At 36.2% G+C, this 20,552-nt stretch overlaps 1 protein-coding gene across 4 annotated transcripts in view; it reads left to right on the top strand.

Annotated features, from left to right (window-relative positions):
• ZNF451 (zinc finger protein 451) overlaps positions 1–20,552 on the top strand; it is an 85,194-nt gene that overhangs the window by 49,569 nt on the left and 15,073 nt on the right. For 2 of the 4 annotated variants that reach the window (XM_023222985.2, XM_023222987.1), the window contains 6 exons: positions 5,682–5,835; positions 6,331–6,478; positions 11,429–13,032; positions 15,045–15,188; positions 16,569–16,699; positions 18,182–18,368. In XM_023222985.2, the coding sequence (XP_023078753.1) occupies positions 5,682–5,835; positions 6,331–6,478; positions 11,429–13,032; positions 15,045–15,188; positions 16,569–16,699; positions 18,182–18,368 (2,368 nt within the window). The remainder of the gene's footprint in view (positions 1–5,681; positions 5,836–6,330; positions 6,479–11,428; positions 13,033–15,044; positions 15,189–16,568; positions 16,700–18,181; positions 18,369–20,552) is intronic. The other 2 variants (XR_002733827.2, XM_023222986.2) reach the window with 2 other exon arrangements.

The following is a 20,552-nucleotide window of genomic DNA, read 5'->3' as shown; positions in this document are numbered from 1 at the left end:
AGTGGTTTCCTATATGACCAGACCCCAGTAAACACCCTGGACTCTGAATCTATAATGAGCTTCCCTAGTAGACAGTAGTTCACATGTGTTGTCACAGCTCATTGCTAGGCGAATTAAATGTGTCCTTTGTGACTCCTTTGGGGAAGATTTCTTGGAACCTTGTACCTGGTTTCCTCTGGACTTTGCCCTTTGTACTTTTTCTCTCTATTGATTTTACTTTGTATCCTTTCATGCTGAGTCTAGTGAGTCCTCCTGACAAACCACTGAACCTTAGGGTAGTCTTGGGGATTCCTAACAAAAATAAATAGTAACATGATCGTAAAGGCACAGGATTTTAAACTTGATATTGTCAAGAAGGAACTATTATAGAATAGTGACATGATGAAAATAACACATTATTCTTTTAGAGTTAGAAGGACTTCTAATTCTAGAGCCCAATTCCTTCCTTTTTTTAGAGACACTGAAGAGACTGAGTGGCATTAGAATGGCAGTATTGTTCAGAATGGATTCAAAGATGTGGACCGGTTTAGATGACTTTTGCAGTAATTTAGCTCTGAGATGAGCTAATGGCTAATTAGGTAATGACATTCAGAATGAAGACCTTAAAGTGAAACCAAGAGACATGTTGAAGAAAGAAATGATAGGGTTATCCATTTCCATGACAAATGGAAGATTTGGGGAAAGAAGGGAAAAAAGTTGAAAGAGAACTGCATTCCATACTTTAGTGTTTGCAATAGGTTACTGATGTTCTGCATTTTTCAGAATTAGAGTTCTTTCAGGACATGTTTCCCTATTCCAGGTACTGAGTGTTTTCTCTACTATAATGAGTATATATGTCTGTTTTCTTTAGTAAATTTGAGTAGGTAGTTTAACTTTAAAATGAGTTATTTCACTTACTTTTTCCCCATATTTCATTAATTCTTTTTTTCTTTTTTTTTGGAATCACACATTCCATGCTGTTTTGCACTCCTTTTTGCCTTCTCTCTAGGAAGATTTATGACCTTCAGCATTCTGAAAAGCAGTATGGTAACATAGAAAGGGCAAAGGCTTTGGTATCAGACAGACCTGGGTTCCACTGTTACTTTTATTAGCTTCATGTTCTTAACAGGTTCCTGAATCTGTGAGTTTAGTTTCTTCATCCCTAAAATGGTATCGTTATACTTACGTATGAGATTGTTAAGAGAAAATGTAATACTCTATAAAGCACTTCAGGCCTGACCTGTAACCCTCAATGATTGCTTATTCCTTGATATTTGTGTCACCACAAGGACCCTAAGGAAACTAGTATGCATGGGGGGTTGTAATTGCCTCTTTTAAATTAACCAGAAGAGGTCACTAGAGGATTGTATAAGCCTCGCTGTTTTTTATAAGTATGAATTCTGTTTTGTAAAGATGGCAGTCCCCAATGAAAGAAAGTCAGATTATTCACACTTTGCATTGTTTTCCTTGCTTCCTTCCCCCATTTCTTTCATCTTCAATTTCTTCCTTCTAGACTAGGCCTTCTCAAACTTTAATGTACACACAAATCACTTGGTAATTTTGTTAAAATGCAGATTCTGACTCAAGATGTCTCAGGTAGAGCCTTAGATTCATATTTCTAACAAGCTTTTAGGTGATGCCATTGCTGTCGTTCCTTGAGTCATACTTTGAGTAGCAAGTTTCTAGTGGCTTTTGACACCTAAACCCATCCAGTGGCTATTATATCACTAGATAACACACTGCTTTTCTCCCTTTTGTGTGACAGTGGTGGTAGATATACTGTAAGCTCCTTTGTACCTCAGTGTCATTTGTGAGTTGGTTGAAGCTACCACTGGTTATTCTGTTTCTAGGGCTACTGTATCACCTAAGGTGACTTTTCTTCTTTGCCAACCCATCTTCCCCATCCCTAGGCAACCACTAAGCTACTTTGTGTCTCCATGGATTTATCTATTCTGGATATTTTATGTAAAAGAAATCAAACAATATGCAGCCTTTGTGACTAGATTGTTTCACTTGTCATAATGTGTTTCAAGGCTTATTCATATTGTAGCATGTATCAGTACTTCATTTCTTTTCATTGCCAAATAATATTTCATTGTAAGTACATATGCCACATTTTATTTAACAGTTCATCAGTTGATGGACATTTGGGTTGTTTCTACTTTTTAGCTGTTATGAACAATGCTTCTATAAACAAACATCCAAGTTTTGTGTAAACATATGTTTTAAAATTGCTAGGTCATATGGTACCTTTTTAATTTTTTTGAAGAAGTGCCAAACTGCTGCACTGCACCATTTTACTTTCCCTCCAGCAATGTTTGTGGGTTTCAGTTTCTCTACATCTTATCCATACTTACTACCTGTCTTTTTAAATTTAGCCAATCTAGCGGATGTGAAATGGTATTTTGGTTCTACCTTTTTCTTTTTTTTTTTTTTTTTTGAGACGGAGTCTCGCTCTGTCGCCTAGGCTGGAGTGCAGTGGCGCAATCTCCGCTCACTGCAAGCTCCGATGCCTCCTGGGTTAACGCCATTCTCCTGTGTCAGTCTCCCGAGTAACTGGGAGTACAGGCGCCCGCCACCACACCCGGCTAATTTTTTTGTTGTTGTTTTTTTGTATTTTCAGTAGAGACGGGGTTTCACCGTGTTCACCAGGATGATCTCAATCTCCTGACCTCATGATCCGCCTGCCTCGGCCTCCCAAAGTGTTGGGATTACAGGCGTGAGCCACTGTGCCCGGCCCTACCTTTTTTTTTTTTTTTTAAGACAGAGTCTAGCTCTCTTTTGCAGGCTGGAGTGCAGTGGTATGGTCTCAACTCACTGCAACCTCTGCCTCCCGGGTTCAAACGATTCTCCTGCCTCAGCCTCCTGGGTATCTGGGATTATAGGCGCCTGCCACCACACCCGGCTAATTTTCTCTATTTTTAGTAGAGACAGGGTTTCACCATGTTGGCCAGGCTGGTCTCGAACTCCTGACTTTGTGGTCTGCTGCCTCAGCCTCCCAAAGTGCTGGGATTACAGGCGTGAGCCACCATTTTTTGTTTTTGTACAAGTTTGTATGGTGTCTTTTAATGTAACCAGAAATATAGTAAAAAGGAATTGAGCACTTTAACTTATCAGATATCTTATTTCCCATTCCTTCTCCCAATTTATAGAATGTATTTACAGGTATGCCATATATATATATATAATTTTTTTTTTTTTTTTGAGAGAGAAATGGGGTCCTATTATGTTACTCAGGGTGGTCTCAAATTCCTGGGCAAAGCAGTCCTCCCACCTCAGCCTCCCAAAGTGCTGGGATTACAGGTGTGAGCCACTGCTCCTGGCCAAGTATGCCATATTTTTGTAACAAGTATATTCTAATAAAATTTTATATAGAATCACATTTTGGTTCTGTTGAGCAAATCATTTAAACAACTTTATGTGAGTTCATTTATAACTCACAATTAAACTAAAAATGATTTAATGAGTTTAGGGTTCTTTAATCAGGAGAAATATGTATAAATTGGTGGCCTTTATTACTCTTATCATTTAGAATCTTCAAATTGGAATGAAAATGTCCTCCTTGGTGTTATTTCTTCTGTGTGGCACTCATCAAATTGAAACAGGAGGGGAGTGTGGTGGGGAGGGTGTAGTGACAGCAGCATAGAATTCATAACCAGTATTGTAAAGCTGGGTTTAAATGGAAGTTTGTCTTTTCTATGGAGGGGTACAACTTGGGAGGAGGGGTAAGTTGGTTGACTTATCAGAAGTTCAGTTTTCTCATTTCTAAATAATGAAAATGGGACCTTATGGGGTTATTATGAGGATTAAGTAGGTAAACATATTTAGAACCTCAGTGTGGTTCCTGACAAATGGTCAGTATAAATAAAAATTTTTTATCTCTCTTCTAGTTGCATCTCATAAGCACTCCACAAACTATACTGGTGGTTCTAGTGTTAATGATAGTAAATATGAGGCACAATACAATTTTTAAGGCTATTACTCTAAAGACCATTAACAAGAAGTTAAATTATATTTATAACAAGCACACACAAATATACGTACACTTATAAATACACACTTTTTAAAATTTCCTATTTTAAGATAGAGGAGGCTCTTAACAAGGTTTAGAAACTTAGATGCTCGAAAAGACATACTTATTTGCCTATGTCAAATTTTAAAAGTGACCATAGGCTGAGCATGGTGGCTTATGCCTGTTATCCCAGCACTTTAGGAGGCCAAGGCGAGAGAATTGCTAGAGTCCAGGAGTTAGAGACCAGCCTGGGCAACATGGAAAGACCTTGCCTTTACAAAAAATAAAAAAATTAGCCAGGTATATTTGTGTATGCCTGTGGTCGCAGTTACTTGGGAGGCTGGGATAGGAGGATTGCTTGAACCCAGGATGTCAAGGGTGCAGTGGGCCAGCCTGGGTGACAGAGTGAGCTCTTGTCTCAAAAATAAGTAAATAAGACTATAAACAACATATATGTTTGAAAAAATATTACAAAATGGAAAATGAGGCAGAGAATTAATTTCAGTAACAGGGCTGATACAAATTGACCAGAAGGAGAAAAAACAAAACAATTGAGAAATAAAGCTAAAGAATATGAATAAAAAATTCACATAAGAACACATCTGAGTAGCCAAGAAATGTATGAATAAATGCTCAAACTCACTTATAGATAGGAATTGCAAATTGAAGTACCAATGAAGGCCAGGCATGGTGGCTCGCGGCTATAATCCCTGCACTTTGGGAGGCCAAGGCGGGTGAATCACTTGAACCCAGAAGTTCGAGACCAGCCTGGGCAACATGGGGAAACCCTGTCTCTACCAAAAATACAAAAATTGACCAGACAAAAATGAAAAAGATCTGTAATATATATTACTGCCAGGCTCTTTCAGTACTATGGGATATGTGAATTGGTATAGCCTTTTTGAAAACCAGTCATACAGTGCCTTTTAATATTGAAATATATATACCCATTAGCCCTATAGGGCTACTCTTGAGAATGAGAAAAAAGCACCTACCAGTAAGAATATATATTCAAGGATGTTTACAAGATCATTATTTCTAGTGGGAAAAAAAAAATCAAAACTTAAGAAAAAAACTGGAAATAAATGCTGATTGAGTTGAATAGATTCACACCCTGGCATAGTTTGCAACCATTAAGAAGCATTAATTAGAGATATACCAGCTGAATTTTAGGGATTTCCTTTAGGTACTATGGAATGAGAAAACTGATAGGCAGAAGAGCCTATAAAATAATATTTGATAAAACAATGACATTCCCCCTTATTTCTATGTGTCTTTGTAACTGATTAAGCATGGATAAATTTATGGAATAATAATAATGCAGGGTAGAGTGAATAAAGCCAAACATTAGGAAAAATGTATGTGGTGTGATCACATTTATGCATTTGTATATTACATGTGAATGTGTATGTAAAAATGAAAACTATATAGAAAGCAAATGTTCTTCTGTATTTATTACTACAACAGATGGTCGTAATTTGGTTTTGAGGAAAAAAAACTAAAAATTTGACATTTGGGACCTCGGTTATGATAAAAGTTCCATAATTCACACTCAGGGAAGAACATCTTTCATGTTAAAAATTGATACAGGATATTGCAAATAAATAACAAATAGGAAATTTTGAGTTTTTTTCAAGAACTTGAGTATTTATTTTAGTTTTCCATAATACAGCTTTGTCTTATATTTTAGGAAGCCACAGATGATGGACATAACAACAACCTTCTTCCTCAGATTATTCAGTGTTTTGCATGTCCAAATTGCTTCCTTCTTTTTAGCAGCAAGGATGAGTGTTCGAAGCATATGTCTGGAAAGAATCATTTCCATCAGAGTTTCAAACTGGGTGGTATGTTAATCCTCTCTTCTGCTGAAAATTATTAAACTATTTTAATCTTTGCTAATTTATCGTACTTCTCAGATCATTCTTGAGATTACATATCCTCATCTTAGTTTTAGAACTATGAAAATAAAAGATTATCTCAATTCTTACTTAAAAACAAAGATTCTTAATATTTATTTGTATGTATGAGTAAAGCTTACTAACTTTGAAGAGTGAAGAAAAACTTGGGAAGCAAATACTTATTCAGGATAATGTTTTGTTATATCATAATATTTTGAAATTTTTCTGTTTCTTGGCATTTAAGACTCCAATTTTAATTTGAGTATGAGTAAGGCCTTCTTTGTATTTAAGGCCAGAAAGTGGCTTCCCTTAGATTTTTATTGCCAAAATAACTGTCTTCTTTACTTACTCCAACTAATGTTGAGAAGGGCTAAGGAGAGGAAGGTTGGGTTACTCTATACTCAGGTAACTTTGCAAATTATAGTTTATTTTGTCTTTCAGAGAACAAAGGAATTGCACATCCAATATCTTTTCCATCTTTTGCAAAGAAACTATTGATCTCTCTGTGCAAAGATGTTCCATTTCAAGTTAAGTGTGTGGCCTGCCACCAGACACTGCGTTCCCACATGGAGCTCACTGCCCATTTCAGGTTTGTATGGGTCTGGAGCTATAAAGGAATACGGATGAGCTGTTTGCCAGTGAGAAGAATCAACAAATACATTTTCTATTCCATGTTTCTCTCATTTTAAAATGAGAATATACAGTTGCCTGGAAATTAACCAAATTTAGCATAGTGATAGAAGTTAGAGATGTGGAAAACGTGCATATATTGATACTGCTGCAAGTGTAAAGCAAGCTAACAGTTCTAAGTTTTGTGTGTTTTTCTGTGTGTGTTCTGTAAGTATGAGTAGGAGAGGAAAGGGTTAAAGTAGAACCTTGGCTGTAAGTCAACCAGAATGGAAAGTGTCATATACAGTTGAAAGATTAAATCTCAAAGGCCAAATTTATCAAGCAACCAAGAAAAGATTCCAGTATGATTTGTGATTGCCATTGTATCTGTGAGATTATCTATATTGCTTAGTACATTGTTCCTCTTTATTGGTAAGTAGTATTATGTGAATATAGCACAATTTGTTGATCCGTTCCCGTGTTGATAGATATTTGGGTTGTTTACAATTTATAGCTTTTATGAATAAAGCTGGTTTGAGTATTTTGTACAAGTCTTTTCATGGTCATATGTTTTCATTTCTCTTGGATGGACATTGAAAAGTGGAATTGTTGGTTCAGAAGTAAGTGTGTATTTAACTTTATGAGAATGTACTAAATATCCAAAGTTAATTGTACTGGTTTACATTCCTACAGGTAAGGTGTGAAAGTTCTAGTTACTCTTCACCCTTGCTAACATTTGATCTTGCCACTCTATTTCATTTTAGCTGTTCTTATGTCTCATTTTAGTTTATTATGCGCATTTTCTTGATAAACAATGATGTTGGGCACTTTTTCATGTGCTTATGGGCCATTTATTTATCTTCATGAAATCTCTGTTCAAGTCTTTTGCCGGTTTTCAAAATTGGATTGTTTGCCTTAATAGTGAGTTGAGGTTCTTTACATATTCTACATACAAATCTTTTGTCAGATTTGTATCTAGAATATAGGAATTTCTAGAATATACAAATGTTGATGAGTATATTTTCCTAGCTGTGATTTTGCATATTCATATTTTTAATTATACCTTTTGATGAACAGAAGCTTTTCTTTGCATTAGGTGTAATTTGTTGATTATTTTCTTCTTTTATAGTTATGCTTTCTGTGTCCTGAGAAACCCTTGCCTCTTCTTGCTTAAAGAATGTATTTTATTTTCCTGAATTCAGCTTTGATATTTTTAAATATTTATGTTTATTTCTATAATCTATTTCAAATTTTTGTTGATTTTTACACCAACCATTGTCTGGTTTCCCTGGCAATTCTCTGTTGTTTGCCCATTTTCTAGTTCATTAATTTCTGCTCTTTAAACTTTGAGTTTAATTTGCTTATCTTTGTCTAGCTCTTAAAGGTAGAAGTTTAGATTGACTTTGGATCTTTGTTTTCAATGTAAACGTTCAAAAATATAAATTTCCCTCTAAGGCCTGCTTTACCTGCATCACACAGATGTTGATAAGTTGTGTTTTCATTTTTATTCAGTTAAAAATACATATCTCTTTTTTCCTCATTTAACCCGTAGAGCTACCATATGATCCAGCAATTTCTACTTGTTGACAGCCAAGAGCAGTGTGAACGTATGTCCACACAAAGACTTGTATGTTTGTTTACAGCAGCATTATTCATAATAGTAAAAAAGTGGGACCATCCCTAATGTCTATCAGCTGACAAATGGATTTTTTAAAATGGACCTATCCATACAACGGAATATTATTTGGCCATGAAAAGGATTGAAATCCTGATTACATGTTACAACCTCAATGAACTTTGAAAACATTATGCTAAATGAAATAAGCTACTGACAAAAAATCCATTTATATGATTCCATTCACATGAAATTCCAGAATAGGGAAATCTGTAGACACAGTAAGTAGTTGCTTAGGGCTCAGTGGTTGCTTGGATTTGGGGAGCATGTCGAAAAGGGAGGTGGGGAGGTGATAGTTAAAGGGCATGTGTTTTCTTTTTGACATGACGCGATGTTCTAAAATTGACTGTATTGATGGTTGCACATATCTTTATGTGAAAAACAATTGAAGTTATATACCCTAAATGGGTGAATTATGTGAATTATATCCTTTTTTTTTATTTTAAAGACAGGGTCTCTCTCTGTCACCCAGGCTGGAGTGCAGTGGTGCAATCTCGGCTCACTGCAACCTCCACCTCCTGAGTTCAAGCGATTCTCGTTCCTCAGCCTCCCAAGTAGCTGGGACTATAGATGTGTATCACCATGCCTGGCTAAATTTTGTACTTTTTGTAGAGACGGAGTTTCACCATGTTGGCCAGGATGGTCTTGAACTCCTGACCTCGAGTGATCCGCCCTCCCAAAGTGCTGGGATTATAGGCATGTGCCACTGCACCTAGCCATGAATTATATCTCAATAAAGCTTTTAAAAACATTTTTGAAAAATGTTACCTTTGCCCTTTTGATTTATTCTTTGACCTATAGGTTTATTAGAAATGTGTTGCTTCGCCAGGCACGGTGGCTCACACCTGTAATCCTAACACTTTGGGAGGCTTAGGCAGGTGGATTGCGTGAGCTCAGGAGTTCAAGACCAGCTGGCTAATATGGCGAAACCCCATCTCTACTAAAAATACAAAAAAATTAACCGGGCGTGGTGGTGCGTGCCTGTAATCCCAGCTACTTGGTAGCTGAGGCAAGAGAATCACTTGAACCCGAGAGGCAGAGGTTGCAGTGATCCAAGATTGTGCCACTGACCTCCAGCCTGGGCGACAGAAAGATTTTCTGTCTCCAAACACACAAAAAAGATAAGTTTTGCTTAACTTCTAAAGGTTTATAGATGTTACATTTAGGTATTTAACTTATAAACATTTAAGGATTTTTATTCTCTTTTCCAATTTAATTCCAAAATAATTAGAGAACATATTTTGTATAATTTTTTTCTTTTGAAATATATTAAATGCATAAAATGGTAGCTGGTCTGTTCTCTCTGGAGTTTAGTACTGAAGAGAAGACACAGTTTTTCTATTTTTTTATTTTCCTAGAGAAGTTGATTTATTTTGAGTTAATTTGTGGAATAGTGTGTGGTTTTATTGAGCCTAGTTCTTCAGTGCAAAAGCAACTATGGACATGACATTTGTCTGACATAAAATTAATCAGTTCTTTATTTTTATTTCTTTACTTACAGATTTAGGGCATACGAGTGCAGTTTTGTTACATGGGTATATTGTGAAGCTCAGATATCTGGGCTTTTAATGTACCTGTCATCCAAATAGTGAACATTGTACTCAGTAGGTTATTTTTCAACCCTCACTTGTTTCCCAACCTCCCACCTTTTGGAGTTTTCAGGGTCTATTTATTATTCTACTCTATATGTCCATGTGTACCCATTGTTTAACTCCCACTTAGAACTGAAAATTTTCAGTATTTGACATTCTGAGTTATTTCACTTAAGATAATGGCCTCCAGTTCCATACATGTTGCTTCAAAAGGCATGATTTCATTCTTTTTTATGACTGAGTAGTATTCCATGGTATATATGCCCTATTTTCTTTATTCAGTAATCTGTTGATGGACACTTAGGTTGATTACATTCATTATTGCTATTGTGAATGGTGCTGTGGTAAATGTATAACTGTAGGTGTCTTTTTGATATAATGCTTGCTTTTTCTTTAGGTAGATATCAGTAGTGGGACTGCTGGATCAAAGTGTGGTTCTATTTTTGTTTTTTTTTTTGAGAAATCTCCATATTGTTTTCCATAGAGGTTGTACTAATTTACATTCCCACCAGCAGTGTATAAGTGTTCCCTTTTCTCTGTATCCTTGCCAACATCAGTTGTTTTTTGACTTTTTAATAACAGCCATTCTGACTGGTGTAAGATGATATCGCATTGTTGTTTTAATTTGAAGTTCTCTGATGATTAGTAATGTTATTTGTGGGCCACTTGTATGTCTTCTTTTGAAAAATGGCTATTCATGTCCTTTGCCCACTTCTTAATGGGATTATTTTTTTCTTGTTAAGTTCCTGGTAGATTCTGAATATTAGTCCTTTGTCAGATGCATAGTTTGCCGATATTCTCCCATTCTATAAGTTGTCTGTTTATTCTCTTGATTATTTGTTTTGCTATGCTTAAGCTTTTAAGTCCCATTTGTCTATTTTAGGGCTTTGTTGCATTTGCTTTTGAGGACTTAGTCATAAATTTTTTGCCTAGGCCATTGTCCAGAAGGGGTTTTCCTAGGCTTTCTTCTAGAATTGTTATAGTTTCAGGTCTTAGTCTTTAATCCATCTTGAGTTATTTTTTGTATATGATGAAAGATATAGGTTCAATTTTATTCTTCTGCATATGGCTGTCCAGTTTTCTCAGCACCATTTATTAAATAGTGTCCTTTCCCCAGTGTGTATTTTTGTCAGTTTCGTCAAAGATCAGTAGGTATGTGGCTTTATTGCTCGGTTCTCTGTTCTGTTCCATTGATCTGTGTGTCTGTTTTTACACCAGTGCATGTTGTTTTGGTTTCTATAGCCTTATAGTATCAACATTAATCAGTTATTAAAGAATAGGTTCTGGGTTGTCTAGAATCTTAACCATAGTATTCTTTCATACAGTTTAATTACCATGGAGAGTCTAATCATTTGCCTATTCAGTAAGGTCCTCTGTCAGTGCTTTTGATACAGATTTTAGTTTTCTAAAATTTGCCTGAATTTTTAAAAATTTGAATCTAGCTTTAGCCTTTTGTATTTTAACTAGAAATAGATAAAATGCAGATAATACTCAAGTATTTGAGATGATAGAACATCATTATGTCATCTGCATCTTTATTGAAAAGTATCTTTTAGTGCTTATATATACATTGGTTATTTTATAGTTCCTTCAATAAAATGCAGCAATGGTATATTTAGAAAATACTTCTGAAAGAGTTTCTGTTTCTTTTTATCTAATTTAGAGTTCGTTGTCGAAATGCTGGGCCTGTAGCTGTAGCTGAGAAGAGCATTACCCAGGTTGCAGAGAAATTCATATTAAGAGGTTATTGTCCAGATTGCAATCAAGTCTTCGTGGATGAAACCAGCACCCACAATCATAAGCATAATTCAGGACACAAAGTCCGAGTCATTAACTCAGTGGAAGAATCAGTCTTACTCTATTGCCACAGCAGCGAAGGGAACAAGGATCCTTCTTCTGACTTGCATTTATTGTTGGATCAATCAAAATTTTCATCACTTAAAAGAACCATGTCTATTAAAGAATCTAGCTCACAGGAGTGCATTGCCATTCCAAAAAAGAAGATGAATTTAAAAGATAAAAGCCATGAAGGTGTTGCTTGTGTCCAGAAAGAAAAGTCAGTAGTTAAAACCTGGTTCTGTGAATGCAGTCAGCGATTCCCAAGTGAAGATGCAGTAGAAAAGCATGTTTTCTCAGCAAACACAATGGGTTATAAGTGTGTGGTCTGTGGAAAGGTATGTGATGATTCGGGGGTCATTCGTTTACACATGAGCCGGATTCATGGAGGAGCACATTTAAATAACTTTCTTTTCTGGTGTCGGACATGCAAAAAGGAGTTAACAAAGAAAGATACTATCATGGCACATGTGACTGAATTTCATAATGGACACCGATATTTTTATGAGATGGATGAAGTAGAAGGTGAAACTTTGCCATCATCTTCTACAACATTGGGTAATTTGACTGCTAACAAGCCTTCATCAGCTGTTGCTATTATTGATCATTCCCTGGCAAATAGTTCTCCAAGGGGCAAATGGCAATGCCGGATTTGTGAAGATATGTTTGATTCCCAGGAATATGTAAAACAGCACTGCATGTCTTTGGCAAGCCACAAGTTTCATAGATACAGCTGTGCTCACTGCAGAAAGCCTTTTCATAAGATAGAAACATTGTACCGACATTGCCAAGATGAGCATGACAATGAGATAAAGATTAAATACTTCTGTGGGCTTTGTGATCTTATCTTTAACGTGGAAGAAGCATTTTTGAGTCATTATGAGGAGCACCACAGCATAGACTATGTGTTTGTGTCAGAAAAAACTGAAACTTCAATTAAAACTGAAGAAGATTTTCCAGTAGTAGAGACCAGTAACCAGTTAACCTGTGGTTGCCGTGAGAGTTACATCTGTAAAGTCAACAGAAAAGAAGATTATAGTAGATGTCTCCAAATCATGCTGGATAAAGGAAAACTGTGGTTTCGCTGCAGTTTATGTTCGGCAACAGCACAGAATTTAACCGACATGAACACTCATATCTATCAAGTGCACAAAGAAAAGAGTGATGAGGAGGAGCAGCAGTATGTAATCAAGTGTGGCACCTGCACCAAAGCATTTCATGATCCTGAGAGTGCGCAGCAGCATTTCCATAGAAAACATTGCTTCTTACAGAAACCTAGTGTGGCTCACTTTGGATCTGAAAAGTCAAAGCTGTGCAAGTTTACTGCCAGTGCCTCACATACAGAGAGAAAACTGAAACAGGCAGTAAACTATTCAAAAAGTTTAGACCTGGAGAAAGGAGTTGAGAATGACCTAAGCTGTCAGAATATAGGTATGGCTTTAAAGCTCTGCGCAAATTTCATATACTAATATTGAAACTTACAATGTACCCACCTCGATTTTGAAGCAAGAAATAGGATAACTTCTTGATGATATGTTAATTACTACAGTATATACATTTTAGGGGTTTGTATTCCTACTGCTACATTTATCCGCTTTCTAAACTTAAGGGGACAAAGAGTATATATTGGCTTTAAATAATATATATTTTAGATACCATTTTATTTTACAAAAGGTGTGGAGATTTTGAAGATGAAGGAAGTCAATAGTCTTTCTGAAAGTTAGTTTTCAAAGTTATCCTAGTATTAATATCATTTAGATTTTTCCTGTAATATTTGGGTTCACTGAAAAGATAAATCATGTGAATTCTTTTTGTTTCTATTTGGCCATATTCTTTAGTGTGAGAAATTTTAAAGGTCATTTCAGCATTTGTATATTTTTGTTATGATTAACTTGGAAGCAAAGCTTTAACATACAATTAAAATAGCAATTAGAGGTAGAGTTAAAGTGGTAGCAAGAAACAAGGGGAAAATTGAAATATGAATTCCTTCTCTGTACTTACTCCAGTCTTTCTGTCTTCCATATGATAGGATTAAGTAAGTCTAGGCAGGTGTTATGTTTTTATTTTGTTTAGAAGTATAATTTGTTTAGAGTATAATTTTAAGTGTATATTCTTTTATTTTTTAATTTTTTTTATTGAGATGGGATTTTACTATGTTGCCCAGGCTGGTTTCAAACTCCTGGCCTCAAGCAATCCTCCCATTTTAGCCTCCCCAAGTGTTGGGATTACAGGTGTGAGCCACCACACCTGACTTAAATCTATATTCTTTTAAATAAATATTAACTCTTGGTGAGTTATACAATGTAGTGTATTTGGATACAGTGAGAATATGTGAAAATTTTGGCCAGTAATGTATTTTTACGAACCATTGAATTTTTACATTCTTGCTCTACAGTGTATGTAGATCTTAACATCACCTTTAGTCATGGCATGTTTTCAGTGATAAAGAATTAAATCATGAGCTACCTAGTCAACTCTAAACAGTGAAACACTGGTTACGCCATTTTATATTCTCTTTGGCCTTTTTTTTTTTTTGTGCTTCTGTTTATTTTATTTATTTATTTTTGGAATTTGTATTAGTCTGCATTTGATAGAAAATGCAATATCTAAATCTAGAGTTACTGAGAAGTTAGAGAAAAGACATAAGGTGGCTTGGAAATGGAAGGGAATGGCAGTAATATATTTGAGGGAACTATTAGAATAGAAACTGTTCATTTTTTAAATAATATAACATTCTAAAGTTTGCATTTGTTACCACAGGAAACTTTAAGGCCTTGTCAAAGTGGAAAAGTATGAAACAAGATAAAGGGGAGAGAGAATGAGAGTTGGGGCATGGGGGAAGGTGAAAGAAGAATCTGAGAGAACCAAGAAGATGTGTTTATAGGGGGAGGTGTCACTGTACCACTGGCACCTATTTGTAGCACTGCTTTATGGCAGCAGGAGTCTAGGTGATCTTATTTCTGCTCTCTAGGGTGTTTAATCATAGAACTAGAGGGCTACTAATAAATCAGTTTAGACTGGAAAAAGAACCAAATTCTGGTGGTGAAAATGTTCTTAATAGGTAACTTTGGAATTTTATATGGGTGGTGGTAGTTTTTGCTTATTTAACCTTAAAACTTGGTTTTCTAGTTCTTCTAGTACGTTAATGTTTTAAAAAAATTCCTTGTATAAATGACTTTTTAACAAGCCTTAGAGTTGATGGAAAATATTTGCAAGAAGGATATATAATCAAAATTTGTGAAATATTCACAATATTTTTATCTGATTTAAGTGTAAATGGTGTCATGTACAGATTTGGATTTCACAAAAAGGTTTAGATAGAAATGAGTAACATTCAGGGTTAGTATTTTTGCATGTTAGCCTTCTAATATCTTTTGGACTTGAAATCAGAATGATTTTAGCAAATTCTTACTGAACTCATGTTGATATTTCTCTTTTCTCAGAGGAAGAAATTGTTGAGCTTCCAGATTTGGATTACCTGCGAACCATGACTCATATAGTCTTTGTAGATTTTGATAACTGGTCAAACTTTTTTGGTCATCTACCAGGGCATCTAAACCAAGGAACATTTATTTGGGGCTTTCAAGGTACGGTTAATAAGAAAAACAAAAGAGAACCGTTTTTCCCACCTTTTAGACTATAGTTCAGTTTAAAAGCCTCCCCTTAAACCTTCCTAGATAGATCATAGGAACATAATTGGAATATTGTTCTTTTGTATTATAGTTACTCTGCTAGAGTCATTTTCTCTACACGCCTCTGTGGTAAATGTTAACTCTATCTGGTGACTCAAAATTCATGGATCTTTTGGCCGGGCGCGGTGGCTCACACCAGTAATCCCAACACATTGGAAGGCCGAGGCGGGTGGATCATGAGGTCAGGAGATCGAGACCATCCTGGCTAACACGGTGAAACCCCATCTTTACTAAAAAAAAAATACAAAAAATTAGCCAGGTGTGGTGGCAGTTGCCTGTAGTCCCAGCTCCTCAGGAGGCTGAGGCAGGAGAATGACGTGAACCCGGGAGGCGAAGCTTGCAGTGAGCCGAGATTGCGCCACTGCCCTCCAGCCTGGGCGACAGAGCGAGACTCCGTCTCAAAAAAAAAAAAAAAAAGAAAAAGTTCATGGATCTTTTGATACTGATTGAAAAAGCCTTTATTCAACACCTAAATTGTGTCAGGCACTATGGCTTTGTACTAATATGGTTACTGATTATTATGGTTTTATCCCTTTTAAAATACAAAGAAGCAGATGTTTTGTTTTTGTTTTTGTTTTTTTCCCTCAAAGTTTTAAAACTAATAAATAGCAGAGTTAACTTTTGAAATTTGTCCTCTCAGCTACAGGACTAATGTCATTTTCAACATGTCATAACTGCCTCTTTGGTTCATCCTTGCTGTTCTTAAGTGTTCAGCTTCATCTAACCTTTTTACAAATTGTTGACCAAACCTGGGGGAGAGGCTTCTTTGGTTTACAGAGGATTAGTATAGTGAGCATCTGCTGTTGTTCATGTTTGATAGAAAATAGCATGTAAAGAGAAAGATTGGGATTAAAGATAGAAACATACTGACCTGGATAAATTAGCCAGTATAATTGCTTTAGTAAGTTGAGCTTTGGTGATTGCCCATCATTTCTGCATTGAACAGTGATGACATTTGTAAAAATGTCACCACTTATGCTTACACTTACAGAATAATGCCATTCAAACAATTTTTGCACACATTACTTTTGATTTTGCTTAATATCCATGTGAGTTTTAAGATGAGTTGACAGATTCAGGGAATTTAGTCCACTTTCTCAAGACTGTACAGCAACAAGATGTTGATGCTTATGCTCGGATGGAGTTCTTCCACATTCTGATTTAGTACTTTGCCTCTAGAAAAGTTTTTTTTCTAGTATGTGTTTTTTCTTGATAAAATTTTTGGCCTTTCCTCTCCTGTTTGATTATCATTTTTGCTTTTTCTGAAATTAATAGGAGGAAACACCAATTGGAAGCCTCCGCTCAACTGTAAAATTTATAATTACCTGAACAGGATTGGATGCTTCTTCCTTCATCCTCGCTGTAGTAAAAGAAAAGATGCTGCTGATTTTGCCATATGTATGCATGTGAGTCATTGTTTTATTCAAAATCTAATGTGAATCTCACACCCACTTGGATTTTTTTCCCACTTGAATTGTAATGAGAGTTATAGACCATTCTTCAGTACTTCAGGTTCTACCTGTGACTATTATGAAGGCAGGACCCCACAGCATATTTTTATTGCTTTATCCTCAACTTCTAGCAAACCTTCAGCTATCCATGGTAGACCCTCAACTATTTGTGGGATAAATGATCAAGAGATGATACTGTTTTTTGGTTTTAAGACAGTCTCGCTCTGTTGCCCAGGCTGGAGTGCAGTGGCACAATCTCAGCTCACTGCAACCTCAGCCCCCTGGGCTCTAACGATTGTTGTGCCTCAGCCTCCCAAGTAGCTGGGACTACAGGAGCATACCACCATGCCCGGCTAATATTTGTATTTTCAGTAGATGGGGTTTCTCCCTGTTAGCCAGGCTAGTCTCAAACTCCTGGCCTGAAGTGATCCGCCCGCCTAGGCCTCCCAAAGTGCTGGGATTACAGGTGTGAGCCACTGCACCTGCTGATGATACTGTATTTGATATATATTAAGACATTTTCATATTTTAGTATCTCTAAAATTAAGAGGTACCTTAACAATCACTGTTGGCCTAGATAGAATTTGCATTTGCTTCTGCCTCTGCCAGGTACCTAGAGAAACTGCCAAACTGAGACCCATTTTACATTTTCTGCTTGAGGACTTACATGTCACACTGATAATGTGAATTTACTCTGCAAACTTGTTGACTACAGCTTATGGTTTAAACAACAAAAGATTTCTTTTTCCTTCTATCTAGTGCCAAGATTGAATCATGCAAATTGCCTTGCTTACCTTTTCTCTATGACAGATTTATTTCTTATTTACCCTTATATTGAGTGTATAGCCCATTGGTATTCCAACTTTATGTGAAGTCTGTTGGACTTCCATTTTGGCTTTTTCTTTTTATGGCACATAAAATAGCTTATATAATTTAATAGCATCTTATATTGGATTAAATGTGGGGTATTTAATTTATGAAGGTCTTTCTCTCTGTTTTTTTTTTTTTTTCTTTTTGAGATGGAGTCTCACTCTGTCGCCCAGGCTGGAAAGCAGTGGCCCAATCTTGGCTGCCCCAAGTTCAAACGATTCTCTAGCCTCAGCCTGGAGAATCTCGAGTACTTGGGATTACAAGCACATGCCACCACACCCAGCTAATTTTTGCATTTTGTAATAGAGACCGGGTTTCGCCATGTTGGCCAGGCTGGTCTGGAATTCCTGACCTCAAGCGATCCACCTGCCTCAGCCTCCCAAAGTGTTGGGATTACAGGCGTGAGTCACTCACCCAGCCGAAGGAGATCTTTGTGTCATACTTTGGTAGGGATTAGGGAACAAGCTGAATATACCTTCCTAGGTATGTGTTCATTGTGAATAGATATAACTTGTTTTGAAACTCGTGCTGATTTTTTACCAACCTGTGCCATTTGTTCTAACTTAGGCTGGCCGTCTAGATGAACAACTACCCAAGCAAATTCCTTTCACCATCCTCTCAGGAGATCAAGGTTTTCTGGAGCTAGAGAATCAATTTAAGAAGACTCAGAGGCCAGCTCATATACTAAACCCTCACCACTTAGAGGGAGATATGATGTGTGCCTTGTTAAATAGCATATCTGATACCACCAAAGGTACGCAGCTGCAGTCACAGTGCAAACCACCCAAGAGGAGGAGACTTCACTGCTGAGAGAAACCAATAAACTGCTGTCTGCTAGTGAACTGTTGCCTGCTTACTAAACCATCATGTTCTCTTACTTCTATCTTACTTATCTTTTTAAAAAAAATCTCACTTTCATTCTTTAGTGTTTTAGAAGGAGGATGAATTCATAATAATTTTCTGGAGCCTTTTTTTGATCTAGTAGATAAAATCTATATTGATGTATATAAAATATATATTCGTGCGTTATAGTATGTTACTACAATTTTAAGAGCTCAGAATTCACATCTTCACTTTGTTCTTGAAATTCCAAATTGACCTTCAGTCTTTTAGAAAGCAGTGTGTTTACAGTTGAAAACCAGAAAGCAATAAAAAAGGCAATCATTTAGGAGGTTGACAGTGACAAAATGAAATGCTGTTAGGCTTTTAGGTCCTTAGAGAAGTGGGTACATCCTAACTTATTGCTGGGACTTGCACTTTCTTCTGTACCTTTGTGAGATTGTTCAATGAAAGGAGTGCTGATGTCCATTTTCACTTCCTAGTATATAAGAAAAGATGTAATTCTAAGGATTCAGAAGTTTTGTTTTTCATTTTTCATAATTTCTGCAGTCAAATGTTCTACCACTGAGCTATATGTCTCTTTTTCGTAGTCTCTGAAGAAATATGGATAGAATAATTAATGTTTAAATATCCTAATAATTTAAATTCATGAATAAGGTTTGAAGGTATTAATGAATTATCTTAATGAAAAATAGTGGCTTTTTGGCATTTTTATTGTGTGCCTTTAAAGTTTTCAACTCTGCTTGCCTCCTAGATTTTTTTTTCTTTCAATATATTTGGAAGCACATTTTGATTGAAAACCCATTTTGGAGAATTTTGCTCTAGTCACTGATTACAGTGGATCAATTCACTTCTGCAAAGTTAGGAATCAGTAATCTGTGCTCTTTATACTCTTTAAAGCAGAGTAATGATGGAAGATTATAAAAGAAAATGAACTCGTGTCTTTATGTCACTTCCTATTCTGTAATTTTTGTTTTCACTTGTTTTTTCTATCTGTGAATTTCTTTTTTCTTAACAACAACAACAACAACAACAAAACAAACAAACAAACAAAAAAACGGACAGTATGCAGTGGCTCATGTCTGTAATCCTAGCACTTTGGGAGACCAAGGCAGGTGGATCACCTGAGGTCAGAAGTTCAAGAGTAGCCTGGTCAACATGGTGAAACCCCGTCTCTACTAAATATACAAAAATTAGCTGGGCATGGTGGCTGTTGCCTGTAATCCCAGCTACTCGGGAGGCTGAGGCAGTAGAACCACTTGAACCTGGGAGGCAGAGGTTGCAGTGAGCCGAGATCGTACCATTGTGCTCCAACCTGGGCAATAAGAGCAAAACTTCATCTCAAAAACAAACAAACAGAAATCAAAAACACCTCTTCTACTCTTTTGCCATCCCCTTCCCAGTCCTCAACATCTACTTAAATATCCTGTAAGATAAAGTTTTACCTTTGCCACACAAGGCCAACCTCCCTTTCCTTCTCTTACGCTTCTGCTTTTGGGAACATTTATAACTCCAAATGTGAAAGCTGTTAGGGTTTTGCCTCTAGTTCAATTATGTTTGGAATGAGAGGTGAATATGAGTAGGCTTTCATGGGTATATTAGGGTTGGAGGTAAGATATAGGTTATTAATATCTGCTGATTGTGCTGTTCCAAATGACTCTTATGTTCTAGATATTCTTTTTTTTTTTTTTTAAATCACCTATACTCAGTACTCATTTGAACTAACTACTTTTTGGAGGCACATGTGTACTTATTCTTAATTTCTGTGACATACAGAGATTGTGCACTGCATGAAGAAGAATATAGGTTTTGATTCAAATGCTAACTTTGCTGTTTCCTAGCAGTGTGATTTCAGGCATGTTACTTAACTTTTTTGGAGCCTCATTTTTTTGTGTTTATATGGTTGTAATAGTGATGTATGTAAAGTGTCTAGCGCAGTATATAAAGCACTTTAGCTATTTAACAATAGCTATTTTTTATTATTACTACCATAAAAAGAAAATGTGATTCCTAGCCACTATTTTTAATGTTACACTGAATCATAGTATGTTCAGGCTTAGTTATCTGATTTAAGATCAAACTTTTTCTTCATGGAAGA

Source organism: Piliocolobus tephrosceles, chromosome 5 (assembly GCF_002776525.5).
Source record: "Piliocolobus tephrosceles isolate RC106 chromosome 5, ASM277652v3, whole genome shotgun sequence".
NCBI lineage: Eukaryota > Metazoa > Chordata > Mammalia > Primates > Cercopithecidae > Piliocolobus > Piliocolobus tephrosceles.
Note: the sequence above shows the minus strand (reverse complement) of the source record. Positions and strands in the feature narration are given on the sequence as shown.